The 20,843-nt window shown below is 30.1% G+C and overlaps 1 protein-coding gene across 6 annotated transcripts in view; it reads right to left on the bottom strand.

Moving 5' to 3' along the window:
* Positions 1 to 1,392: 1,392 nt before the first annotated feature.
* Positions 1,393 to 20,843, bottom strand: part of LOC134716211 (B-cell linker protein-like) — a 56,263-nt gene continuing 36,812 nt past the window's right edge. For 4 of the 6 annotated variants that reach the window (XM_063579058.1, XM_063579062.1, XM_063579059.1 and 1 more), the window contains 6 exons: positions 14,641 to 15,161; positions 10,373 to 10,507; positions 9,445 to 9,516; positions 8,900 to 8,986; positions 7,589 to 7,741; positions 1,393 to 6,863 (listed from right to left, as the gene is read on the bottom strand). In XM_063579058.1, coding sequence (XP_063435128.1) covers positions 6,750 to 6,863; positions 7,589 to 7,741; positions 8,900 to 8,986; positions 9,445 to 9,516; positions 10,373 to 10,507; positions 14,641 to 15,161 — 1,082 coding nt within the window. In that variant the 3' untranslated portion in view covers positions 1,393 to 6,749. Of the gene's footprint in view, positions 6,864 to 7,588; positions 7,742 to 8,899; positions 8,987 to 9,444; positions 9,517 to 10,372; positions 10,508 to 13,890; positions 14,034 to 14,640; positions 15,162 to 20,843 lie in introns of all 6 variants that reach the window. The other 2 variants (XM_063579061.1, XM_063579063.1) reach the window with 2 other exon arrangements.

Raw genomic sequence — 20,843 nt, 5'->3', positions numbered from 1 at the left:
TTTTTTTACATCTTAATATTTTATGATGTATTTAAATGAGTAGTTATTGTTGCAAACTCCATTAGAATATTTTAATTGAGATTAGTTTTGGAATAAGGGAAAGAGGGATGTGATTAAAAATTGGGTTCAATTTTTCTCATTTGAAATTTCATAAATAAAAAGAAAATTTCTTCAAACATTTTTTTGAGAGGATTAATATTCAACAGCATAGTGAATTGCTCTAAGAGAAAACAAAAGTTTAAGTTCATTAGAACACATTCATTCTGTGTCAGAAACCTATGCTGTGTCAACTATTAAATCACAATCCAAATTTAGAGCTGAATCCAGCTTGAATGTTGTGTCCATACTTGCCCCAACCGTTCAGGGTTCAACCTCTGCGGTCATATTAAGCTACGCCCTGCTCCTGATCTGGTTGGAACATCTCTTGACTTGTCAATAGGGGTATGGATGTGTATTGGCTAAATTTGTAAAAGTGATGGCTTCAATCTATCTGAATTTTGGATATAAATTTGGACTAGCACTATACATTACACACACACAAAATTTGACAAAAGTGCATGGTGCAATTTTTTTAATGATACAAAACATTAAGAACTGATAGAGGAATAAATGGTGGTCTGTGGCAATAAGTCTTTGTGTTTGAGTCTGTTTTTAATAGATACATAAACAAAAGATTACCTTTACTTGGTGAATGGAATGGCTGCTGTAATCTTATGTGTATGCAAATAATAATTTTATCTATAAATTCAAGTCAGACAAGTTAAATAAGGATGTCCATGAAAACAAAAACAAATATAGAAATGTCAAAAATCCTCAGCTGTGGGTGTGCAAAAGTTTGTAATTTAACGGCACACCCTTCATGAACTGATTATGACTGAAAAACTATTTGGAACTTTTTTTAGATCAACATCAATATAAAGTACTGATTGATAAGCCATTTAATTGATTTTTTTATTTAATTCAAAATATACTATGTGAATGGTTTAAAATACATTGTAAATATACATATATATATATAACATGAATAATAAAATCACTTTAAAATACATAATCATTTTTGTAACAATAATTATTTATTGGAATGTGTTTTAGCTAAAATCTATAATATTTGTCATTAAAAATTCTATGAAGTTTTGACAAAATTATTGATGCTTAAAACTTTAAAAACACCAAACTGTCTCTAATTACTAGATGTCAAATAACACTATAAGTCCATTTATCAGTAATATATGGAAAATGAAAGAAACAAAAAATGTTTGATCTGGCATTTGATCATAACAAAACTTATTGAATTTTTTTTTGTAAAATCCATGCTAGTTTGACAAGGTTATTGATGTTTTCATACTAAACCTAATTGTTGACAACCTACATAAGAATGTAGGATTACTTTGCTTTTGTGACATTGGTTTCTATTGAGATCAAAATATATGTGAAAATATCTTAATTATCACATTCATAAAAAGACTTTTGGAATTCAAATATTAAAGGATTGTATGTATGCTTTAATTTATCACTTTGCACTTAATATATTGACGTGACTATATATGGTTATTCTCAACAATTGGTTAAAATTTTCTGATCAGTTGAATCAAACTATGTGCTATGTTATTCCTTGTGTAAATAGGATTCAACATTCTGTTATTGATCAGGATACCAAAAATCGGGCGTATGACATTTGCGCCGATTTTGAAAATCTTCATTCTTTCATTTGCGCCGATTTCATTTTTTCATTTGCGCCAATTTTATATTTTTTCCTAATTGGATTTACAGGTAAGTTACAGGTAAGTTCATACTTTTACATTGGCCGAGCACAGAGTATAAAGACAAATCAAGTGACATTGCAATTGGTAAATGGCTATCCCAATGTTTCGGGTTACCATTCCTTTCCCTTAATGAAATCGATGACTGCTTCACATTTGACATTGTCTGATGCTCCGCTCCTTCTGATGACAAATTTCATACATTCGTAGACAACGTACAAGTACACATTCCATAACGGTCAACCAATTCGTGATGGCTTCCATAAAACTAACGAAGGGATGATTTCAACTTCACCATGTGGAACTCTTGGTTTAATAGCTCTCTTGTGAGAAAATGCGAACTCTAGAAATGTCCCCACTAGTACATATGCCAGGCAAAGAAAAGATGGCCTTCTTTATCGACAATTACCCCAAATATAGAAGAGACGAAATCATAAGAAAGGAATATATTAGATGTGTTGCCTACTAAACATACTCGGCAAAAACAGATTTATGATTTGAATGTATTCCGTTTCTATGGATTTGAATGACGACATATATTTTTAATTCGTCATTTTCGTATAAACAAAGTGCTTTTATCTTAGGTTTTTACTTCTTGATTTAAAACAGGAGATAACAGTTATATGCATGTTATGATTGACAATTCATAACATATGTACAACTGGCTAACGGAAGAGGTCTTTAATGATAAATGAAAATAACATTACTGGGATGGAGAGTTGTCTCGTTGGCACTCATACCACATCTTCTTGTATCATTTCACCTGTAATTTACCTGTAAAAAAATTGGCGCAAATGAAAAAAAAAATTGGCGCAAATGAAAGAAAAAATCGGTGCAAATGCAAAACGCCGCAAAAATCATACAGAAATTGTAAAAATTGTAAACAACATTTCAATACTTTAAAATCAATAAATACATACACATGTATACACAGGAAGTGCAAGAATATATATGCATAAGCTTTACTAATAAAAATACTACTTTACTTATTCTACAAGAGACTAAGTTGTCTATTATGGAATATAAATGGAGTAAAATTAATAAGTTATAAGATTTGTTCAAATTGTTATTCTTGTTCTTACATATTGTTAAAATTCAGCAATTCATTCATAATGGCAAAATATAGTTTAAGTATTTTTCAAAGGTAAAGACATTTTCTCTTATATATATCTGAATTTAGTTTGTGTAAAGTATTTTTGTAAAGACATTTCTAATTTTTCATTTATATCACTTAAGGTGGTACCTAACACTACAGGGAGATAACTCTGTAAAGTCATCTAAATGTTTTAATGACGTTGTGCGGTAAAAGGAATATTTTAAAAGCTTCTCAATGATCAAAATTGTAGTTTGTCAAACTGCTATATAACCAGTGTAATTTTTCTGACAAAACGGTTGGTTCAAAGTTTTTGAAATTTTTATATTTTTGTTAAAGGGTCAAAGTAAATACTTAGACAAAATTTAATGAAAATTAAACGAGCCAAACTAATTTTAGTTAAAGTGTTGGGTACCACCTTAAAATACGAAAAAATGAGATGATCCCTTGTTTGGAGAGCTTCAAACAAAAACATTAAATTAGACATTTAGAATTATCACCACCTGATTTTTGTCAAAATTTACAACACAAATATAATAGAACCTGTCTAGTTGACAGCACTGCATCTAAAATTTGTTCTGAATATCATGTGGTCTTTTAAAAAGTCGGTTTAATTAGTACGTGTAAACACTTTTAAAGGAATGTTATGAACTAGTTATTGTTAAAACGGGTGGCATCGCAAAAATTGTAATAAGGAATCCCTGATGACAAGACATGATAATAATACAAATTTTATTTACATTCTTCACGGTATTCAAAAGTTTTGAGTCCCACATCACATTGTATGTTTAGATATTCTTGTACTAGGAATGTATTCATAAATTAAGTTTGTGACATGTCAATTTTGACACACCTTCTTGTGAAAATCAACCCTGCAATATAATCATTTATGTTTTATAATTATTCAATATCTTTTAAAAAGGTTTATTAAATAAAATGGTAAAACTTACAATGTTCACTAACAGTATTATGCTAAATTTCTCACAGACCATGATTTCTTTTAATTTGGCTTCAAAGTATAGACCAAACTGAAACACATACACACTAAAAAAATATGTAGTAAACTGAGCAATTTTTGTTATTTTCCTTTTACAAAACAGTAACAGACAACATCCTTAGCATTGTATTCTGAAAAATATAAAGGCAATAAAATAATTATTGATAAATAAAATAACCTACCGGTGCAGATCCAGGATATTATGTCATTGGAGTTACTTTGAATATAGACTTATTTACACTTGTATGCAAATTTGTCTGCCATTACGTAGAATCACACAGGTTCCCATAAACTTTGACATAACAATTCAAAAAAATTGGCGTCACAATAAAAAAGTGATTGTTGCTTGACGTTAAAAGGTTATTCGTAGGCAATCTAAGGTCATTTGGAGACAAAATTCAGCTAAATATACCAAAAGTGTAAATATGTTTATAAGCAACTAAAGACATTTTGGTAATAATCTGACATTCATTTTCATTTTTTTCTCTTGGGCTTGGGGAAAGCCCCTACCTAACTGAATCTCCACCTGCCTAAGTACAATGACAACTTTTTTAAAAGAGCTAACAACAAATGTAACAGTAAACAAAATATGATGCTGGATCAAAATAAAACCCTGCATAACATAACAAATAAACAAAATTTTACAAAATCAGTGTTTTGAAACATACACTAAGACATGGTCAGTATATTCAGTTTATGGTCACTTTTAACATGATATATCTTGACTGACTACATTCATTCTCTTTCAATTTCACTGCTATTTTTATTACAGGGCTTGGAAATCCTGATAAATAATGTGGGAAATTTTTGAGAGGTGCTTTGTTTTCCATGTATTTCAATGATCAAGATAAAATCTTTGAAATATTCTTAAAATTCTTGATAAAGTTAAAAAAAAACAAAAAAAAACTTATGGTACTAGTTGCTTAATTATTGATGAATACATATAAGATTATAGCTGTAATGTAAAATCTATTTGATTTTCATATATTTTGTATAAACTTATAACATTTCTAGTACTGATATCTATAAATTTATCACTGAAAGAAATACAGTTCAAATGTAATGCAAAAATGGAATTCAGTTAGGAATGATATATTATTATATTTCATCTGGAATGTAAAATAAAAAAAACTAGCAAAATAAAATTTTATAAATCGCTTAAATTCTTACAAACTTTAAACCAAAGTTTAAGCATATTATAATCTTTTATTTGTAAACTTTTAAGGACAATCTTGAGTACAGTTTTGAATGCCCTAGTAACAACTTTCACCTTTCAATAAAATGACACCTTTAAAACTTTATAAAAAATTTAGCATCTTTATTCCTTGTTGAAAAAATCCATGGAAAAGAGCAAGTAAAAATTAAAAAATCTGTTCAATCTTAAAGTTTAGTTATTAGGAAATTATATGCAGGTGTGTAAAAATCCTTATTATTTCTTTGTTAATATATGTCAGAAAAAAATCTATCCAATCATATTTTACATGATTGGAAGGAGATGTTGGCTATGCATCAGTGAGACAGCAACCTGGTAATACAAAAAAAGCAAAAGATTTTAAATTATTAATATACACTTTACAACAATTGCAAATGTCATTAGAATATGTCAAAGTCTGAGTTTTGTCTATTTTAGAAAAGCAGCAAAAATATTTCAAAGAGATTATAAAAGATCTGATCTGAACACGAAACTCCCTAATGAATAAAAACATTACGATATAACATAAGACAAGCACTAGCCAGGTTCCTGACTTGAGAACATGGTCATGTGACAGGTTTTACCTTGAAAATTTAATTACATATAATATTGTCTGCAAGCTATATCATAACCATTTTTCATTATATTTACAGAGGGGAGTAAAAACGAAACAAACATAATACTCAATTATGAGAGGCATCATAATGCTTTTTTCAAGGCAGAATCTAGCAAAGTTCAATGAAATATGTATATTTAACACACACAATAATAAAATCATAAATATGCACATTTTAAAAATAGGTGTATTATAAAATAACATAGAATGATCAATAAAAATTCTCTACAGTATACATAATCCAGATAAACTTTTATATCCTAAGACAGTCTAAATACATTTTTCACATCCATAAATCATCACTAAATGGATAGTAATACATTATACAATATACGGAGCATGAACACATAAGAACAAGCATGCTTGAGATTATTGTAATGTTTTCACATTACATATGTGGCACCCTGATATATACCCAATGGCAACCACCTCGTGTTATTATCACAGATTTTATATTATTTATCACTAGACAAGACATGTAGACACTTTGCAAATTATGTTTATAAATACTTGTGTAGATCGTTTGTCATATGTTCTATGAAATGCACCCAACAAAAAGTGCCAAAATAAAACCATGGAAATAATAAGAACCAAATATCCAAACAATTTTCTACTTTTTTTTATGGTTAAATATTGTTCTTTGCTTATTTTCTAATTTTGAAATGACATTAAAACATTCTTTTTACTGGGAAATGATTAAATTTCTTTTAAAATGTTTTGTGTATTCCCTTAATTCATTATCTGCCCAGAAGTACTTTCAGGGTACTCGTGATGATAAACATATCAAACTGATAAATAATAGATTTAGTATTCTACAAAGTATTAAACTTGTTAACAACTTTTTCATTTGATACTGCTCAATCATGCATGACGTAGAAGCTTGAAATAAAATGTTGATAGATTGTAGATTTAGCTTGAAAACATTGGTAAAACTAACAATATTCTTTCCATGTGAGTTCTATGGCAGCTGTAGCTCTAGCCGAAAACAATGCTTCATCTCAAACAGAAAATCAAACACATTATCAGCCATTTCTATTCAAAAATGATTTAAGTTTTACAATATGACCAGTCTGTGAATGCATCAAAAATTATCATTTCATCGGAGATCTGATCAGCATCGTAGTGTCTTGTTTGCCGTCTTTGTGAACCAGAATGACGTCATTGGACTGGTGGTGTTTGATTAAATTTTCTACTGTCATAAATGACTGGAAATAAAAGTAATTACATAGAATTAATTTCAACTAACAATGTCTCTTTAATAATGCTTAAAGCCAAATAAATTAGAAATATACAATTTGGTTTCAATTTGTGAGCATGCACAGTAAAAATTGTTTCTAAAAAGATGTTGCCATTATGCTCAATTAATTTTTTGTACATTAAAGACATGCTCTAAAATTTATCTTGAAAGCCAATATAAAATCTGAACCAAACAGAAATTTAAAATGTCAAACCCATCAAAAGCTATGCGTGAAGGAGATTCTACTTTATCTCAAGATGAATTCTCAAATTGAGGTCACCTACTGGCCATTCATAAATATGTTTTGAAGCATATTTTCATGGATTTCATGGGTTAAAGTTTAAACCATGGATTTAAATGTTAAACTAAATACCAGTTTTCTGTAGGAATGTATGCAGACTTTGACAAAATCATGAAATCAAATATCTTTGAAAATTTGTTTTTTCCTCAATCCATTGAAATTGATATCCAAGATGATAAATAGTTATCAAATAAGAAAATAAAGAAAATAAATGAATCCACAGTATTCTTTAACTATATACAGTAAACAAAACTAAACATGTTATTATAGCATTTGAGCTATGTTATATTAACCTCCAACTAAGCATTAGATGAAGGTTTAATACATGTAATGTGTTTAAAATCTACACACAAACGTTTGAAGAGAGGAGAAGAATTATCATATCAACCTACCATTTCATCAGGTTTTTCTTCTCCTATAGCCATCCTACCATCATTTCTTTCTCTTATCTTGAGATTATATATATGGTCATTATATAAAACCATCAATGTATAGGGCTGGTTATTTCCACCTTTTGTACTTTTACGTAACAAGAAAGATCCATTCTAAAAATAGAATTACAACACTGTTATATGCATGTATGTAAATACATTCAACAAGAAAGATCCATTCTAAAAGAAAGAATTACAACATTGTTATATACATTCTCAGCATTATCAAGCTGAAAATCAGATGTTAAATTATTCACTTTCATGGAAGTCAAAAAGAAAGATTTTTACCCAAGTCTTTCAGATGGATGGAGTGGGGCATTGCAAGATCTGATTTAACTGTTGTATTATGCAATTGAGGTACAAATGAACACGATTTATAATAAAAAAGCATGCTTTACAAGATATAAGGAATAGTTTAGCTTGCTGTTTGGTGTGAGCCAAGGCTCCATGTTGAAGGCCTTACTTTGACCTATAGTGGTTCACTTTTACAAATTTAGACTTAGAGTTGTTTCACTGGCACTCATACCACATCTTCTTATATGATATATCTTTTAATTGACAATAAGGATCAAAATTTTAAACAAGAGGCTGTCACAATGACAGCAAACTTGTCTATCAACATGTATTTGTGACCTGGCTATATCACAAGAATCATAACTGATGAACAGTGAAAGTGAATTTCTTCAGTATCAAATTTGACCTCCATTTTATCATCAGTATCAACATATCAAAATTTGAAAAGCTTATAGGTTGAATGGTTCATGAGTAAATGCAATACAACATGAATGGAAATGTCATTTTTCAATCTTTCAAGAACCATAACTCCTTAATGGTAAAAGTCAAATTCGTCATTATTTAACTTGACCTCCATTTTGTCATCAGTAACAACATATTAAAATTTGAGAAGCATTGGTTGAACAGTTCATGAGTAAATGCACGAACACAACTAGAAGCGCCATTTTTCAATCTTTCTAGAACGATAACTCCTGAACAGTAAAAGTAAAAATCGTCATTATTAAACTTAACCTTCATTTTGTTGTCAGTAACAACATATTAAAATTTTAAAAGCTTTGGTTGAACAGTTCATGAGTTAATGCACAGACAACATTTGGTTGCTGCCCACTCAACCAACCGCCCGACTGCCCGGCCGCCCTGCATACATCCCCCCAAAATCAATAACCAACATTTTTGTAAAAAAATCCAGTTAAAAATCAACTTTTAAGTGGAGCATGCTGCTCATTTAACAAAAAAATTTAATACTAAATTACTCACTGTTCCCACTTTCTTTAATTTATCGTTTCCAACCATTCTGTCTATCTCTCCAAAATACCATCTCTCTTTCAACAACGGATCTTCAAACTATAAAATACAAATAATTACAATTAAAAGGCATACACTTTTTTAAAATTAACCTTCTGTCGTCCTCATATTTCATAAAGTGACTTCATTGTTTTCCTATGTTGTTCCAGTAAATATAGTTTATACATCTTTTTTCAACAGGGACCTCTATGGCTGAGTTGTTTATATAGTTCATCTATTGTATCTGACACTAGCCTAACAACACTGACGTTGCAAGTTCAAACCCTGCACATGGCAAGCACCTTTCATTCCAATCTTTATTTAAATTTACTAGGATAGCCAGTTTTTCATTGAAGGTTGGTGGTTCTCTCTGGCTTACACACCAATGAAAACTAAACCAACAGAATATTACAACTTGTGTGCTAAAACTAGCCTTTAAACTTTATATTGGCATTGTATAAACAATGTTTTAAAAGTTTTGAATCACAAAAAGTTTTGAACAGAAACAAAAGACTTACTGATATGGCATCATCATAAATTTCTTGGTCATCATCTTCATTATTGTTTTCCTCTGCATCGTTTACACTGACCTATAAAAATAATAAATGATAACAATTCACAGTAGTTATTGATCATTCTATCTAAAACATGTCTAAACTTCATATGGCTTAAAATAGAAAGCCATATTTAATATCATCTATAACAACATAATATATCAACTAATAGTGAAAACAAGCTCAGCAGTTGTAATATTCATTTCAAATGCCCCATTTGTCAAATGAGCCAAGATATCAGTAATCAAAAGCCAAATAATGCAATAAATATTTATCATCTAGAGAAAATGATGATGTGAAATGAACTAAGGAAAAAAACAAAACAATATGACAGAATATTATCTTTTCAAATCCACCTGAATTTTCTGTAGTTTTCCTTTGTTTCACTGCACATATTCAAGTGGCTGTATGAGCTCAATTAGTATACCCTCATCTTGCCTTAGCCAGTTAGCCTTGCTATAAATACTGTTGAGTAATTATCAATTTTGGGATTATGTTATGATATTCAATTTTCATTGATTTCATTTGTATAAGTTAACAAAATGAATCTGCTGCACTTTGATTTATCCCCTATGAAATCTAACTCCCCCTCCCAAATGATTGTATTGGTACATATGTGATAGCATTTTCCATATACAAAAGTAGTTCTAAGCATGGACTGAAAATCAAAATGACAAATCAGTGGGTTTAAGGACAAAGGATACATAAGAAATATCATGTCTTGTACAGACATCACAGACATTCTAAATCCCTAACAGAAAAATATAAAAAGTAACCCAATTCTCACATAAAGCAGGGAGATAACTCAGCTCCTCTGGATGGTTAGGAGTTCCTGCTCCATAAGTGAAGCAAGTGAAGCAAGTACCTATTATAAATAAAATAGAAAGCATACCTTTGTATAACCATCTTTTCCCCTGGGTGGTGGAAGACCAGGTGTGGCATTGGATGGAGGTGGAGGCAGATCTCGATGTTGGGATGGGATTTCTTTGACTGGTGGTGGCACAGGTGGCAAGGAATCACTAGATTTCTGAAATATAGCATTTCCATAAATAACTTTCATTTAAATACAATGAACATGTAATAGCTTTCTATTTCTATAAATAAATTTCACCTGAATAATGCTTTCTGATATACCATATATCATTTTTATAAATCACTTACACCTAAATAATAGCTTTTAAAATATATCTTTTCTATAAAAAAAAAAATTTTCACCTCAATAATATGTTGTGACAATAAACAAATATGGTGACAGACTTTACATGCTATTTGAAATAAACAGCATTAAAATTTATAAAAAAAGCGAAAAAAAACCCTAAGCTTCAAATCTAAATGCATATATATATACTAAAGACTGAGAAATTAATGTGATGATTTTCTCAATGTAATTACTTTAATAGAATAAATGTGTACAACTCTAAAACAACATATTTCAGTCATTGGAATAATGATTATCTTTTTTCAGTCAAAATTTAATTAAATGCTTGATTGTATTACTTTCAAACTAGAGGCTCCAATGAGCCTGTTTCAATCACTGTGCATATTATTCATAACATCTGATAGTGATATGGTTATTATTGTTACTCTAAGATTTGGAAAAAGGTATAGAAATATTAGTTAAGACATAAACATTTGTTAGATACAGTTTCAATTTGTATAGCTTTAGAATAATGATTGTTAAAATGAAACTGGAAATTTTCCACAAGTTTGTCTGTGAATTAGTTTTAGTCTAGATTATTGTCAGTCAATGTCAACATGGTCATCTCAGAACAATCATCATCGGTTATTAAATTTATTGACTGAAGAACATGATATCTGTAATCATGCATCTTAGACCCTGTTTACACTGACAAAAAGGTCGATCTTTGGTCCAGTGTAAACGGGTAAGATCGATCTTTAATTGGACTTAAAAAGCCTACCTCTAGAGGTGATTATAGAAATATCAAACTTATTTGAATTGATCTCTTTTGGTGTAAACGCTTAGATCAATCGCAATTGATTTTTTTTCAGGTGTTTGTTATATTTAGATGGGAAAATAAAGGTCAGACCGGTTCTTTTTATGTTGTAGTGTAAACGTACTTGATTAAATAAGCAATCTCGATTGATCTTGCTTGTGCAATGTAAACGCGAACTGGTCTTTTTAAGATCGATTCAAATAAAGATCGTTTCAATTTCGTTGCCAGTGTAAACAGGGTCTAAGGCTCTACCATTCTAACAATTGCCACTGAATGCTCCTAGACCAGATTTTTCAAAAAAAAGTGATGATTTCAAAATTGGAAAGAGGAATTTGTGGGAATGAAAAAGAAGCAGAAAGCAGTTTTTGACAAAATATCATTTATTGTTTGACGGAAAAGATGCAGTTAACTTTATAGAAATGAAAGTATCAAATAGTTTCATTGTTGTTTTATTAAATGCAAATTTCTTAATTTGAACAACGTAATTCTATGAGTATCAATTTTGGGTCATTCTTTTTGTGCATAGATTAGAATCTTTTAATAGCGAAGGGCTTATATTGTTTAAGTTTAAATTGTACATAAAGCCTTTAAATTTGCAACTGCCAATGTTTTATGAAAGATGTGGTCCTAATTGTCATGATAAACTAAACAAAGTGTATCAGGTATTGTCTTCCTGAGACTGAAATCTTACCAAAAAAATGTCTTTTTGGAAACATTTGAGCCTATGGAAGAACAATACAGCTTTTTGATACAGCTTTTTGATAAATTGATAAATTAATTTCAATTAAATGATGAAAGTATGAACATCTATGCCAAATGTGTTTGTTCAGGTATTAAATTAGTTAGACCATGTTTTATAGCATACTTTTTTTAGAGATAGACCCTTATGGATGATTCAAGCAATTTTTTCAAATTGATCATGTGATTTTTTAAATAAACAGATCTATGATATCTCATACATTTAGTTTTACACAACCAAAATCACTAATTTGAATATCATACATGTTATATGTGTATAATTATTATTACTACAGAACACATGCTAGTTATTCAGTTCCCAGTCTATACACTACAAGCTAATATGTACCTTAATTTCAGCATATATTACATAAAGTCAAGGTCTTAATCTGTTTTCTTAAACCAATACTAAGTCTTCATTAAAAGAATTAAAAATCTATCAACTTGGAAATTGACAAATTCAGAAGAAATATACTGTAAACCAACTTATTTTCGTGAGCGATTTATTTTCGCGACTTTCACGACTAGAAAATTAACGTGTATATAAATTGTCGCGAATATGTAAAACTTAGATCTTTCCTAAATTAACTATATCCAGAAATTACAAAATCGCAAAATTAAATAGCTGCGAAATAGTTTACAAAGGGTAAAACGCGAAATAAAGTATCCGCGAAAATAAGTTGGTTTACAGTAATCATTATTGGACAAAGTCTTGAACCTTGTAGCTTAATTAGATATTGATTATTAAAGATTATGACGAATACTGGGGATTCAATATTATTCGTTGGACACCACTTTTCAATGACTTTCGTGATACCAAGAAAATTATGTTAAACAAATAACAAATTTTCTATAAACTTGTATGCAGACTTCTGCAAAACCTTGAATATAAATGTAAACATACATTATTGGATGGAGAGTTGTCTCATTGGCACTCACATCACATCTTCCTATATCTATGTAAGTTTTCCTTAAGGGCATACGATACAGTTACAGGGAAGGTAATGTCGTTGCTAACGTAATTTGTTATTTTCGCGACGTCAAACAGCGAGATATCGGGAAAAGATGCATTTTTCGACTGATTTTTATCATTCAAACTGATTTAATTTGAAAACAAGTTCATGGACCCCTATTTTTCAAAACGGCATTTTGTTTCATTTTGTAGGGAGATTATGTGACCCAAATTTTATAACACTGTAAATAGAGGATTTTTTTTAATTTCCATAAACATGCAGTAAAAAATGGCGTTTTTCCTCAATTCATGAACATTTGATAAATATGAGTTATTTCTGAATAAAAAATTGCATATTTTGTTAGGATATTTATCAAATACAGAAATTACCGATTATTTAACAAAAAAACAATTTGTGTTTATCATTTATAACAAAAAATTATGTCTTTCTTTCGAAAAAGAAATTACGGCCACAAATCTGAATTTTGAGCAAATATACAAAATTTCGACCTCATTTTACTCAAAAAGTAGCACATGAAGGTATATTTTTTATTACATATTTGATTTAATCAGGTAAAAAATAGCCTATATGCAAATTTTCATGAACTTGTAAATACAGGATCAAAACTGTATCGTATGCCCTTAATCCAGGAAAATAAATCTATCAAAAGTAAGTGATACCCATACTGTTAGGTTATTTATCTTAAAAAGAAATTATAGACGAAAAAAACTACAAAGTACCATTATGTATTGGTAAATACTCACCCTAGATTGGGGTAATGACCTTTCACCTGGAATTGTGGGTGATACAGGGGAGTTTACTTTGTCATCTTTCGCTGGTATGGATTTCTTAAAACCGAAACCAACAGGTTTAGGAGTAATATCTGGCTTGGCACCTTTAGCTAAAGCTATTAAAGTACAACAGCATTCATTATAATTCATGCAGTATAGGATAGAATGTGAAAGTTAAATTTCTATTCAGGCTTATGATAGGAAATCTGGAAGTGTTTAAGGTCAAACATTCTGAAAATAAGAGAAAATTATTTATGCGACAGATGATTCCACTTGTAATATAACTGGTTAAAATCAATCTTAGTCCAAATAAACCCAGTAGTTGAGAAAAGCCCATTGGTTTCAAATAGTGTAAGTCAAATGTTGAAAAATAAACACCAAATAACCACATATCTAAATTTTGAGATTGAAAAATTTTAATATTTTGTATTCACATGAATTTGACACATTGCCCAATTTTATAGAATTTTAATGCTTGTCTACGCTATTAATTAGAAGTGGAACCAACATGTAGAATGAGATATATAGTCTTTTTTTCTGACTGACATGAACAATAGACATGTTTTGGAGAAATCTGTCAATATTCATTTCAAGGTACAAGGCTGGAAATAAATCTCTGAAAAATACATAGACAAGAGCTAAGGATTAATGACAACATGCTACAGATCTAGATAATCCAGTTTCACCAGTCATGCAACAGAATACACAGACATAGAAAGCTACCAGTTTAGGTACCAGTTTTGGTGGAATCCTCTGGTTTGAGACTTCTGGATTCTTGTCCAGGTAGGCATGCAGGAAGGACTTCTTTTCTGTCGGTCTGGCATTTGGTACTGGACGAGTCGGAGGAAAATTTCTTCCTGGTGGTTGTGAATTCTTCTGAGCCATAAAACTTGGTCCAGTATGATTTTGTAAGGCATTCTTGTCTGATGACTCAGAACTCCTTCCAAATTTTAAAGGTGAAGGCTCTCTCTTTGGTTGTTGTAAAGGAATATTGCTTGCAACTTCTTTTTCTACAGTTTCCGCTGGTTTATTTACATGTTTTAACTTTACCTGACTTAAAAAATTTGGTGAAGAGTCATTTTGCTCATCCGAAACACGTGCAGGTTTAAGTGGAACATTCGGTCTCTTCTTAGCAACCGGTTTGGGAAAGCGGCCACTTGGAACATCTGAAGGTTTCACTGGTAAAGGTTTATTAAGACTTGGTTTTAATGGTTTCTTAGCTTCATCACTGTCACTACTACTGTCTGTAAACAAAATACCAATGACAAAATTTAAGAGACACTAAATTCATTGTTTGAAACCTGCATAACCTCAGTGGATTGCTTTTTGACTGTTTTAAAACAATAAAAGATTGATTAAATCTGATAATACATAGCTATAAATATTTGTTAATTTGTAAACCTTAATATACTTTTAAGATCACAAGCCACAATTTTATTTTGGATAGCTTTCATGCAATTAAAACTGAATTTGTTAATCAAAATACAAATAAAAACTATTTATTTTGATTATTATGCGGCACATGGTAAGTTAGCAAGTTAGACAATAACAACTCATCGTCACACTAGGGTATTTACATGTATCTTGATCTCAACGCCCACATGTAACGTTCAAGCAACCTGGTTCCATGGGACTTCCATCTATTTTTGAAAGTATCATTTTTCAAGGGAGGAATTAGACACTAATTTGACAAAACAATCTCACTTTTATTATCATAGGTGACACAATACTCATACTCCTACAAAGCATATAATCAAACAATTCGCCAATAATATAAATATCTATACAACACCATCTAAAGGCAAATTCCTAAATCACAGTCTGCCTCTTCTAACATTTCATCTTACAAAGCCTATATCTGTCATTATATATCATATTCAGTTTGTTGCTTTACAAGAACAGCTCTTTTAAGGGCATACGATACAGTTTTGATCCTGTATTTACAAGTTCGTGAAAATTTGCATATAGGCTATTTTTTACCTGATTAAATCAAATATGAAATGAAAAATATACCTTCATGTGCTACTTTTTGAGTAAAATGAGGTCGAAATTTTGTATATTTGCTCAATATTCAGATTTGTGGCCGTAATTTCTTTTTCGAAAGAAAGACATAACTTTTTGGTTATAAAAGATAAATACAAATTGTTTTTTGTTAAATAATCGGTAATTTCTGTATTTTATAAGTATCTAAAAAAAATTAGGCATTTTTTATTCAGAAATAACTCATATTTATCAAATGTTTATGAATTGAGGAAAATACGTCATTTTTTGCTGCATGTTTATCAAAATTAAAAAAAATCCTCTATTTACAGTTTTATAAAATTTGGGTCACATAATCTCCCTGCAAAATGAAACAAATTGCTGTTTTGAAAAATAGGGGTCCATGAACTCGTTTTCAAATTAAATCAGTTTGAATGATAAAAATAAGTCGAAAAATGCATCTTTTCCCGATATGTCACAGTTTGACGTCGGGAAAATAACATTTTACTTTAGCAACGTCATTACCTCCCCTGTAACTGTATCGTATGCCCTTAACACAGTGCATAATATTTCACATACAGTTTGCTGGCAGCTTGTTTTATTCGCATGAGATAGAAAAATTGTCAGTAAAATTAAAGCTTAATGGCTCCAACACAATGATGACCATTGTTTCAAATGGTTTAACGGTTCTCCTTACAAGAGTTTAAAAGGACACCAAATAAAATGCATAGTGATTCATTTAAGGGATGTTTGTTGCAAACTCCAATCATTTTAAATTGCAAAAACACTACAAAATTAAAAAAGCTTTTAAAATTAAAGTATTTCAGAGTTTTTTTTTAACTAAGATTGTTTTTCAAAATATCTGGAATTACACAAAATACTAAGCAAACTGAAATGTAAAAGTTTAAAGCGCTATAAATTAAGAAATAATTGTGCTAGTTTAACGCAAAAAATACCACAGAATGGACATTGCAATAAGCAAAACTTGATGGAAAATTCTATTTTAGTGCACAAACAACTTTTTTTTATCCAACATACTGTCGTTATAGATTTACATGTGTAAATTCTGAGAATACAGTATCTACAAAAGGAAACATTTCTTGTGAAAACAACAAACTGTGAAAATTTCTATATAATCATGCCTTATTTATACAAAGCACTCCACCTTTATACATCTATTTATCTCTGACATTTACATGTCCTATAGCCATCACATACCCCTTCATACTTCTACATTCTATATCTAATACAGTGCTAATAGGTACAGATAAGGGGGAGTAATCCAGTAACTTACTACATGTTTAAGAATGCACTTTTCTACGTGGGTGGTAATATACTGAACAAACAAAATATAAAGATAATCAGTTTATATTCTCTAATGCTAAAGTTTTTTTTAAATTTAGTACTTACAAAATGCAGCTGCAAGTATGTTAATTGAAAGATAATTCAAGAAGGTAAACTTCTAACGTGTTGAAACATTATCAGATGTTTGGTACAAATAATGATAAAGGGCTGTGCTATAGTATCTTAAATTTCTATTTTCTGTTGGTTTTTTTTCTTCTCAAGTTTGTTGGAGGGGTGGAAAGGGGGGATGTAGAATAGAAATTATATTTTTTAGTAGCTAGAAAAATTCTATCTTGCATAACCGGGAGATGTTCTTTTTCTGCATGATTTTGAATACAAAAGGTATAGTTTTTTAACAATTTATCTGTAACTCACAATGCAAAGTATCAAATTACAATTACAGAAAAAAACTTCAACACCAGCTTCTTAAAATAGAGTAATTTGCATGTATGGAAATTAGTTCATGTAATGACAAAAAATTTTAAATTTCAAACTCAAATCCAATTTAAGTACCCGGCCAAGTCCACTTGTATTTTTTGTCTATCTGATGAGTTAAGCCTTTTTCAACTGATTTTTGATAGTTCGTTCTTATGTTGTACTGTTATACCACTGTCCCAGGTTAGGGGAGGGTTGGGATCCCGCTAACGAGTTTAACCCCGCCACATTATTTATGTATGTGCCTGTCCCAAGTCAGGAGCCTGTAATTCAGTGGTTGTCGTTTGTTTATGTGTTACTTATTTGTTTTTTTTCGTTCATTTTCTTACATAAATAAGGCCGTTAGTTTTCTCGTTTGAATTGTTTTACATTGTCTTATCGGGGACTTTTATAGCTGACTATGCGGTATGGGCTTTGCTCATTGTTGAAGGCCATACAGTGACTTATAATTGTTAATGTCTGTGTCATTTTGGTCTTATGTGGATAGTTGTCTCATTGGCAATCATACCACATCTTCTTTTTTATATTTGCAATTCAATTTACTGTTTCTTATCATTCTACATACAATAAAGAACCCATTGAACCAAACTTAAATCTACAATTGAAAATATTTACCTTTTCTTCAGGTTTAAAAAAAAAAATTAATCATTTTGTAGGTTTAGATCAAGGAATTCACTTTTTGTGCCATTTCTAATGTATCATTCTATTTTTGTCTGATAGAATGGAAGTAATCTTCCTAAGAATTTGTTCAATTTAATATAGATGCATAATTGTTGGTATCAACTTTTGTGGAATGAATTAATTTTTTTAACCTACTTTCAATTCTAAAGTTTTATCAAAATTGTGTATATAAACTTTCTGAAAATTTGTATTTTCTTGAACAGTTAAAAATATGTTGTTAAGCTTAACCCAAGAAATTCCACAAAAACTGGGAACCCAAAGTGTGAATGACTATTCTAGCAGGAAAATGTGTATATAATGGAAATGTTCAATAAAGAAAATGATAAAAAAAAACAGATGCTCCGCAGGGCGTAGCTTTATACGACCGCAGAGGTTGAACCCTGAACGGTTGGGGCAAGTATGGACACAACATTCAAGCTGGATTCCGCTCTAAATTTGGATTGTGATTAAATAGTTGACACAGCATAGGTTTCTGACACAGAATGAATGTATTCAAATGAACTTAAAATTTTTGTTTTCTCTTAGAGCAATTCACTATGCTGTTGAATATTAATCCTCTCAAAAAAATGTTTGAAGAAATTTTCTTTTTATTTATGAAATTTCAAATGAGAAAAATTGAACCCAATTTTTTAATCACATCCCCCTTTCCCTTATTCCAAAACTAATTTCAATTAAAATATTCTAATGGAGTTTGCAACAATTACTACTCATTTAAATACATCATAAAATATTAAGATGTAAAAAAACTGCTTGTTATCACTGAATGGTAAAGATTATTTAAATTTATCAGTTGGTAGTAAAAAGTGAATATACATTGTATATTGTATATAACAAAGATTTAAGTTGATTCTGGACAAAGAAAGATAACTCCAATTAAAAAAAATTATTGCAGATATTTCTTGCTTACTATACTGGACAAAGAAAGATAACTCTTAATTAAAAAAAAATTTGCTATTTCACAATATTGTGAAATTAGATATTTCTTGCCATTGCACAATACTGTGCAATTGAAAAGACTTGCTATTGCACAATACTTAATATAATAATTTTAGATCCTGATTTGGAACAACTTGAAAACTGGGCCCATAATCAAAAATCTAAGTACATGTTTAGATTCAGCATATTAAAGAGGCCAAGAATTTAATTTTTGTTAAAATCAAACTTAGTTTAATTTTGGACCCTTTGCACTTTAATTTAAACCAATTTTAAAACTGGACCAAAAATTAAGAATCTACATACACATTTAGATTTGGCATATCAAAGAACCCCAATTATTCAATTTTTGATGAAATCAAACAATGTTTAATTTTGGACCTCGATTTGGGCCAACTTGAAAACTGGGCCAATAATCAAAAATCTAAGTACATTTTTAGATACAGCATATCAAAGAACCCAAAGGTTTCAATTTTTGTTAAAATCAAACTAAGTTTAATTTTGGACCCTTTGGACCTTAATGTAGACCAATTTGAAAACAGGACCAAAAATTAAGAATCTACATACACAGTTAGATTCGGCATATTAAAGAACCCCAATTATTCAATTTTGATGAAATCAAACAAAATTTAATTTTGGACCCTTTGGGCCCCTTTTTCCTTAACTGTTGGGACCAAAACTCCCAAAATCAATACCAACCTTCCTTTAATAGTCATAAACCTTGTGTTTAAATTTCATAGATTTCTATTTACTTATACTAACGCTATGGTGCGAAAACCAAGAAAAATGCTTATTTGGGTCCTTTTTGGCCCCTAATTCCTAAACTGTTGGGACCGAAACCCCCAAAATCAATACCAACCTTCCTTTTGTGGTCATAAACATTGTGTTTAAATTTCATTGATTTCTATTTACTTTAACTAAAGTTATTGTGCAAAAACCAAGAATAATGCTTATTTGGGCCCTTTTTTGGCCCCTAATTCCTAAACTGTTGAAACCAAAACTCCCAAAATCAATCCCAACCTTTCTTTTGTGGTCATAAACCTTGTGTCAAAATTTCATAGATTTCTATTAACTTTAACTAAAGTTATAGTGCGAAAACCAAGAAAATGCTTATTTGGGCCCTTTTTGGCCCCTAATTCCTAAAATGTTGGGACCAAAACTCCCAAAATCAATACCAGCCTTCCTTTTATGGTCATAAACCTTGTGTTAGAATTTCATAGATTTCTATTCACTTTTACTAAAGTTAGAGTGCGAAAACTAAAAGTATTCGGACGACGACGACGACGACGACGACGCCAACGTGAAATTTGCGGTCGTATAAAAATCAGTAACACTTTTGTGGGATCTCTTCAGAATGTTTTATATTAATGTTAAAAGGACACAGATAGTTAGATAACTCATCTGTGACAACCTGACGTGTGTAAGTATTCAAATTGCAACTTTCAATTCTGTGGATTATTAATTTGAGGTCAGAACACATTTTCTATTTACAGTGGAAAGAAGGGATAAGAAAACTTTTTATTTTCAATCAAATGAGAAAAGGTTTTTGAATT

Source organism: Mytilus trossulus, chromosome 4 (assembly GCF_036588685.1).
Source record: "Mytilus trossulus isolate FHL-02 chromosome 4, PNRI_Mtr1.1.1.hap1, whole genome shotgun sequence".
In the NCBI taxonomy this organism is placed as follows: Eukaryota; Metazoa; Mollusca; class Bivalvia; order Mytilida; family Mytilidae; genus Mytilus; species Mytilus trossulus.
Note: the sequence above shows the minus strand (reverse complement) of the source record. Positions and strands in the feature narration are given on the sequence as shown.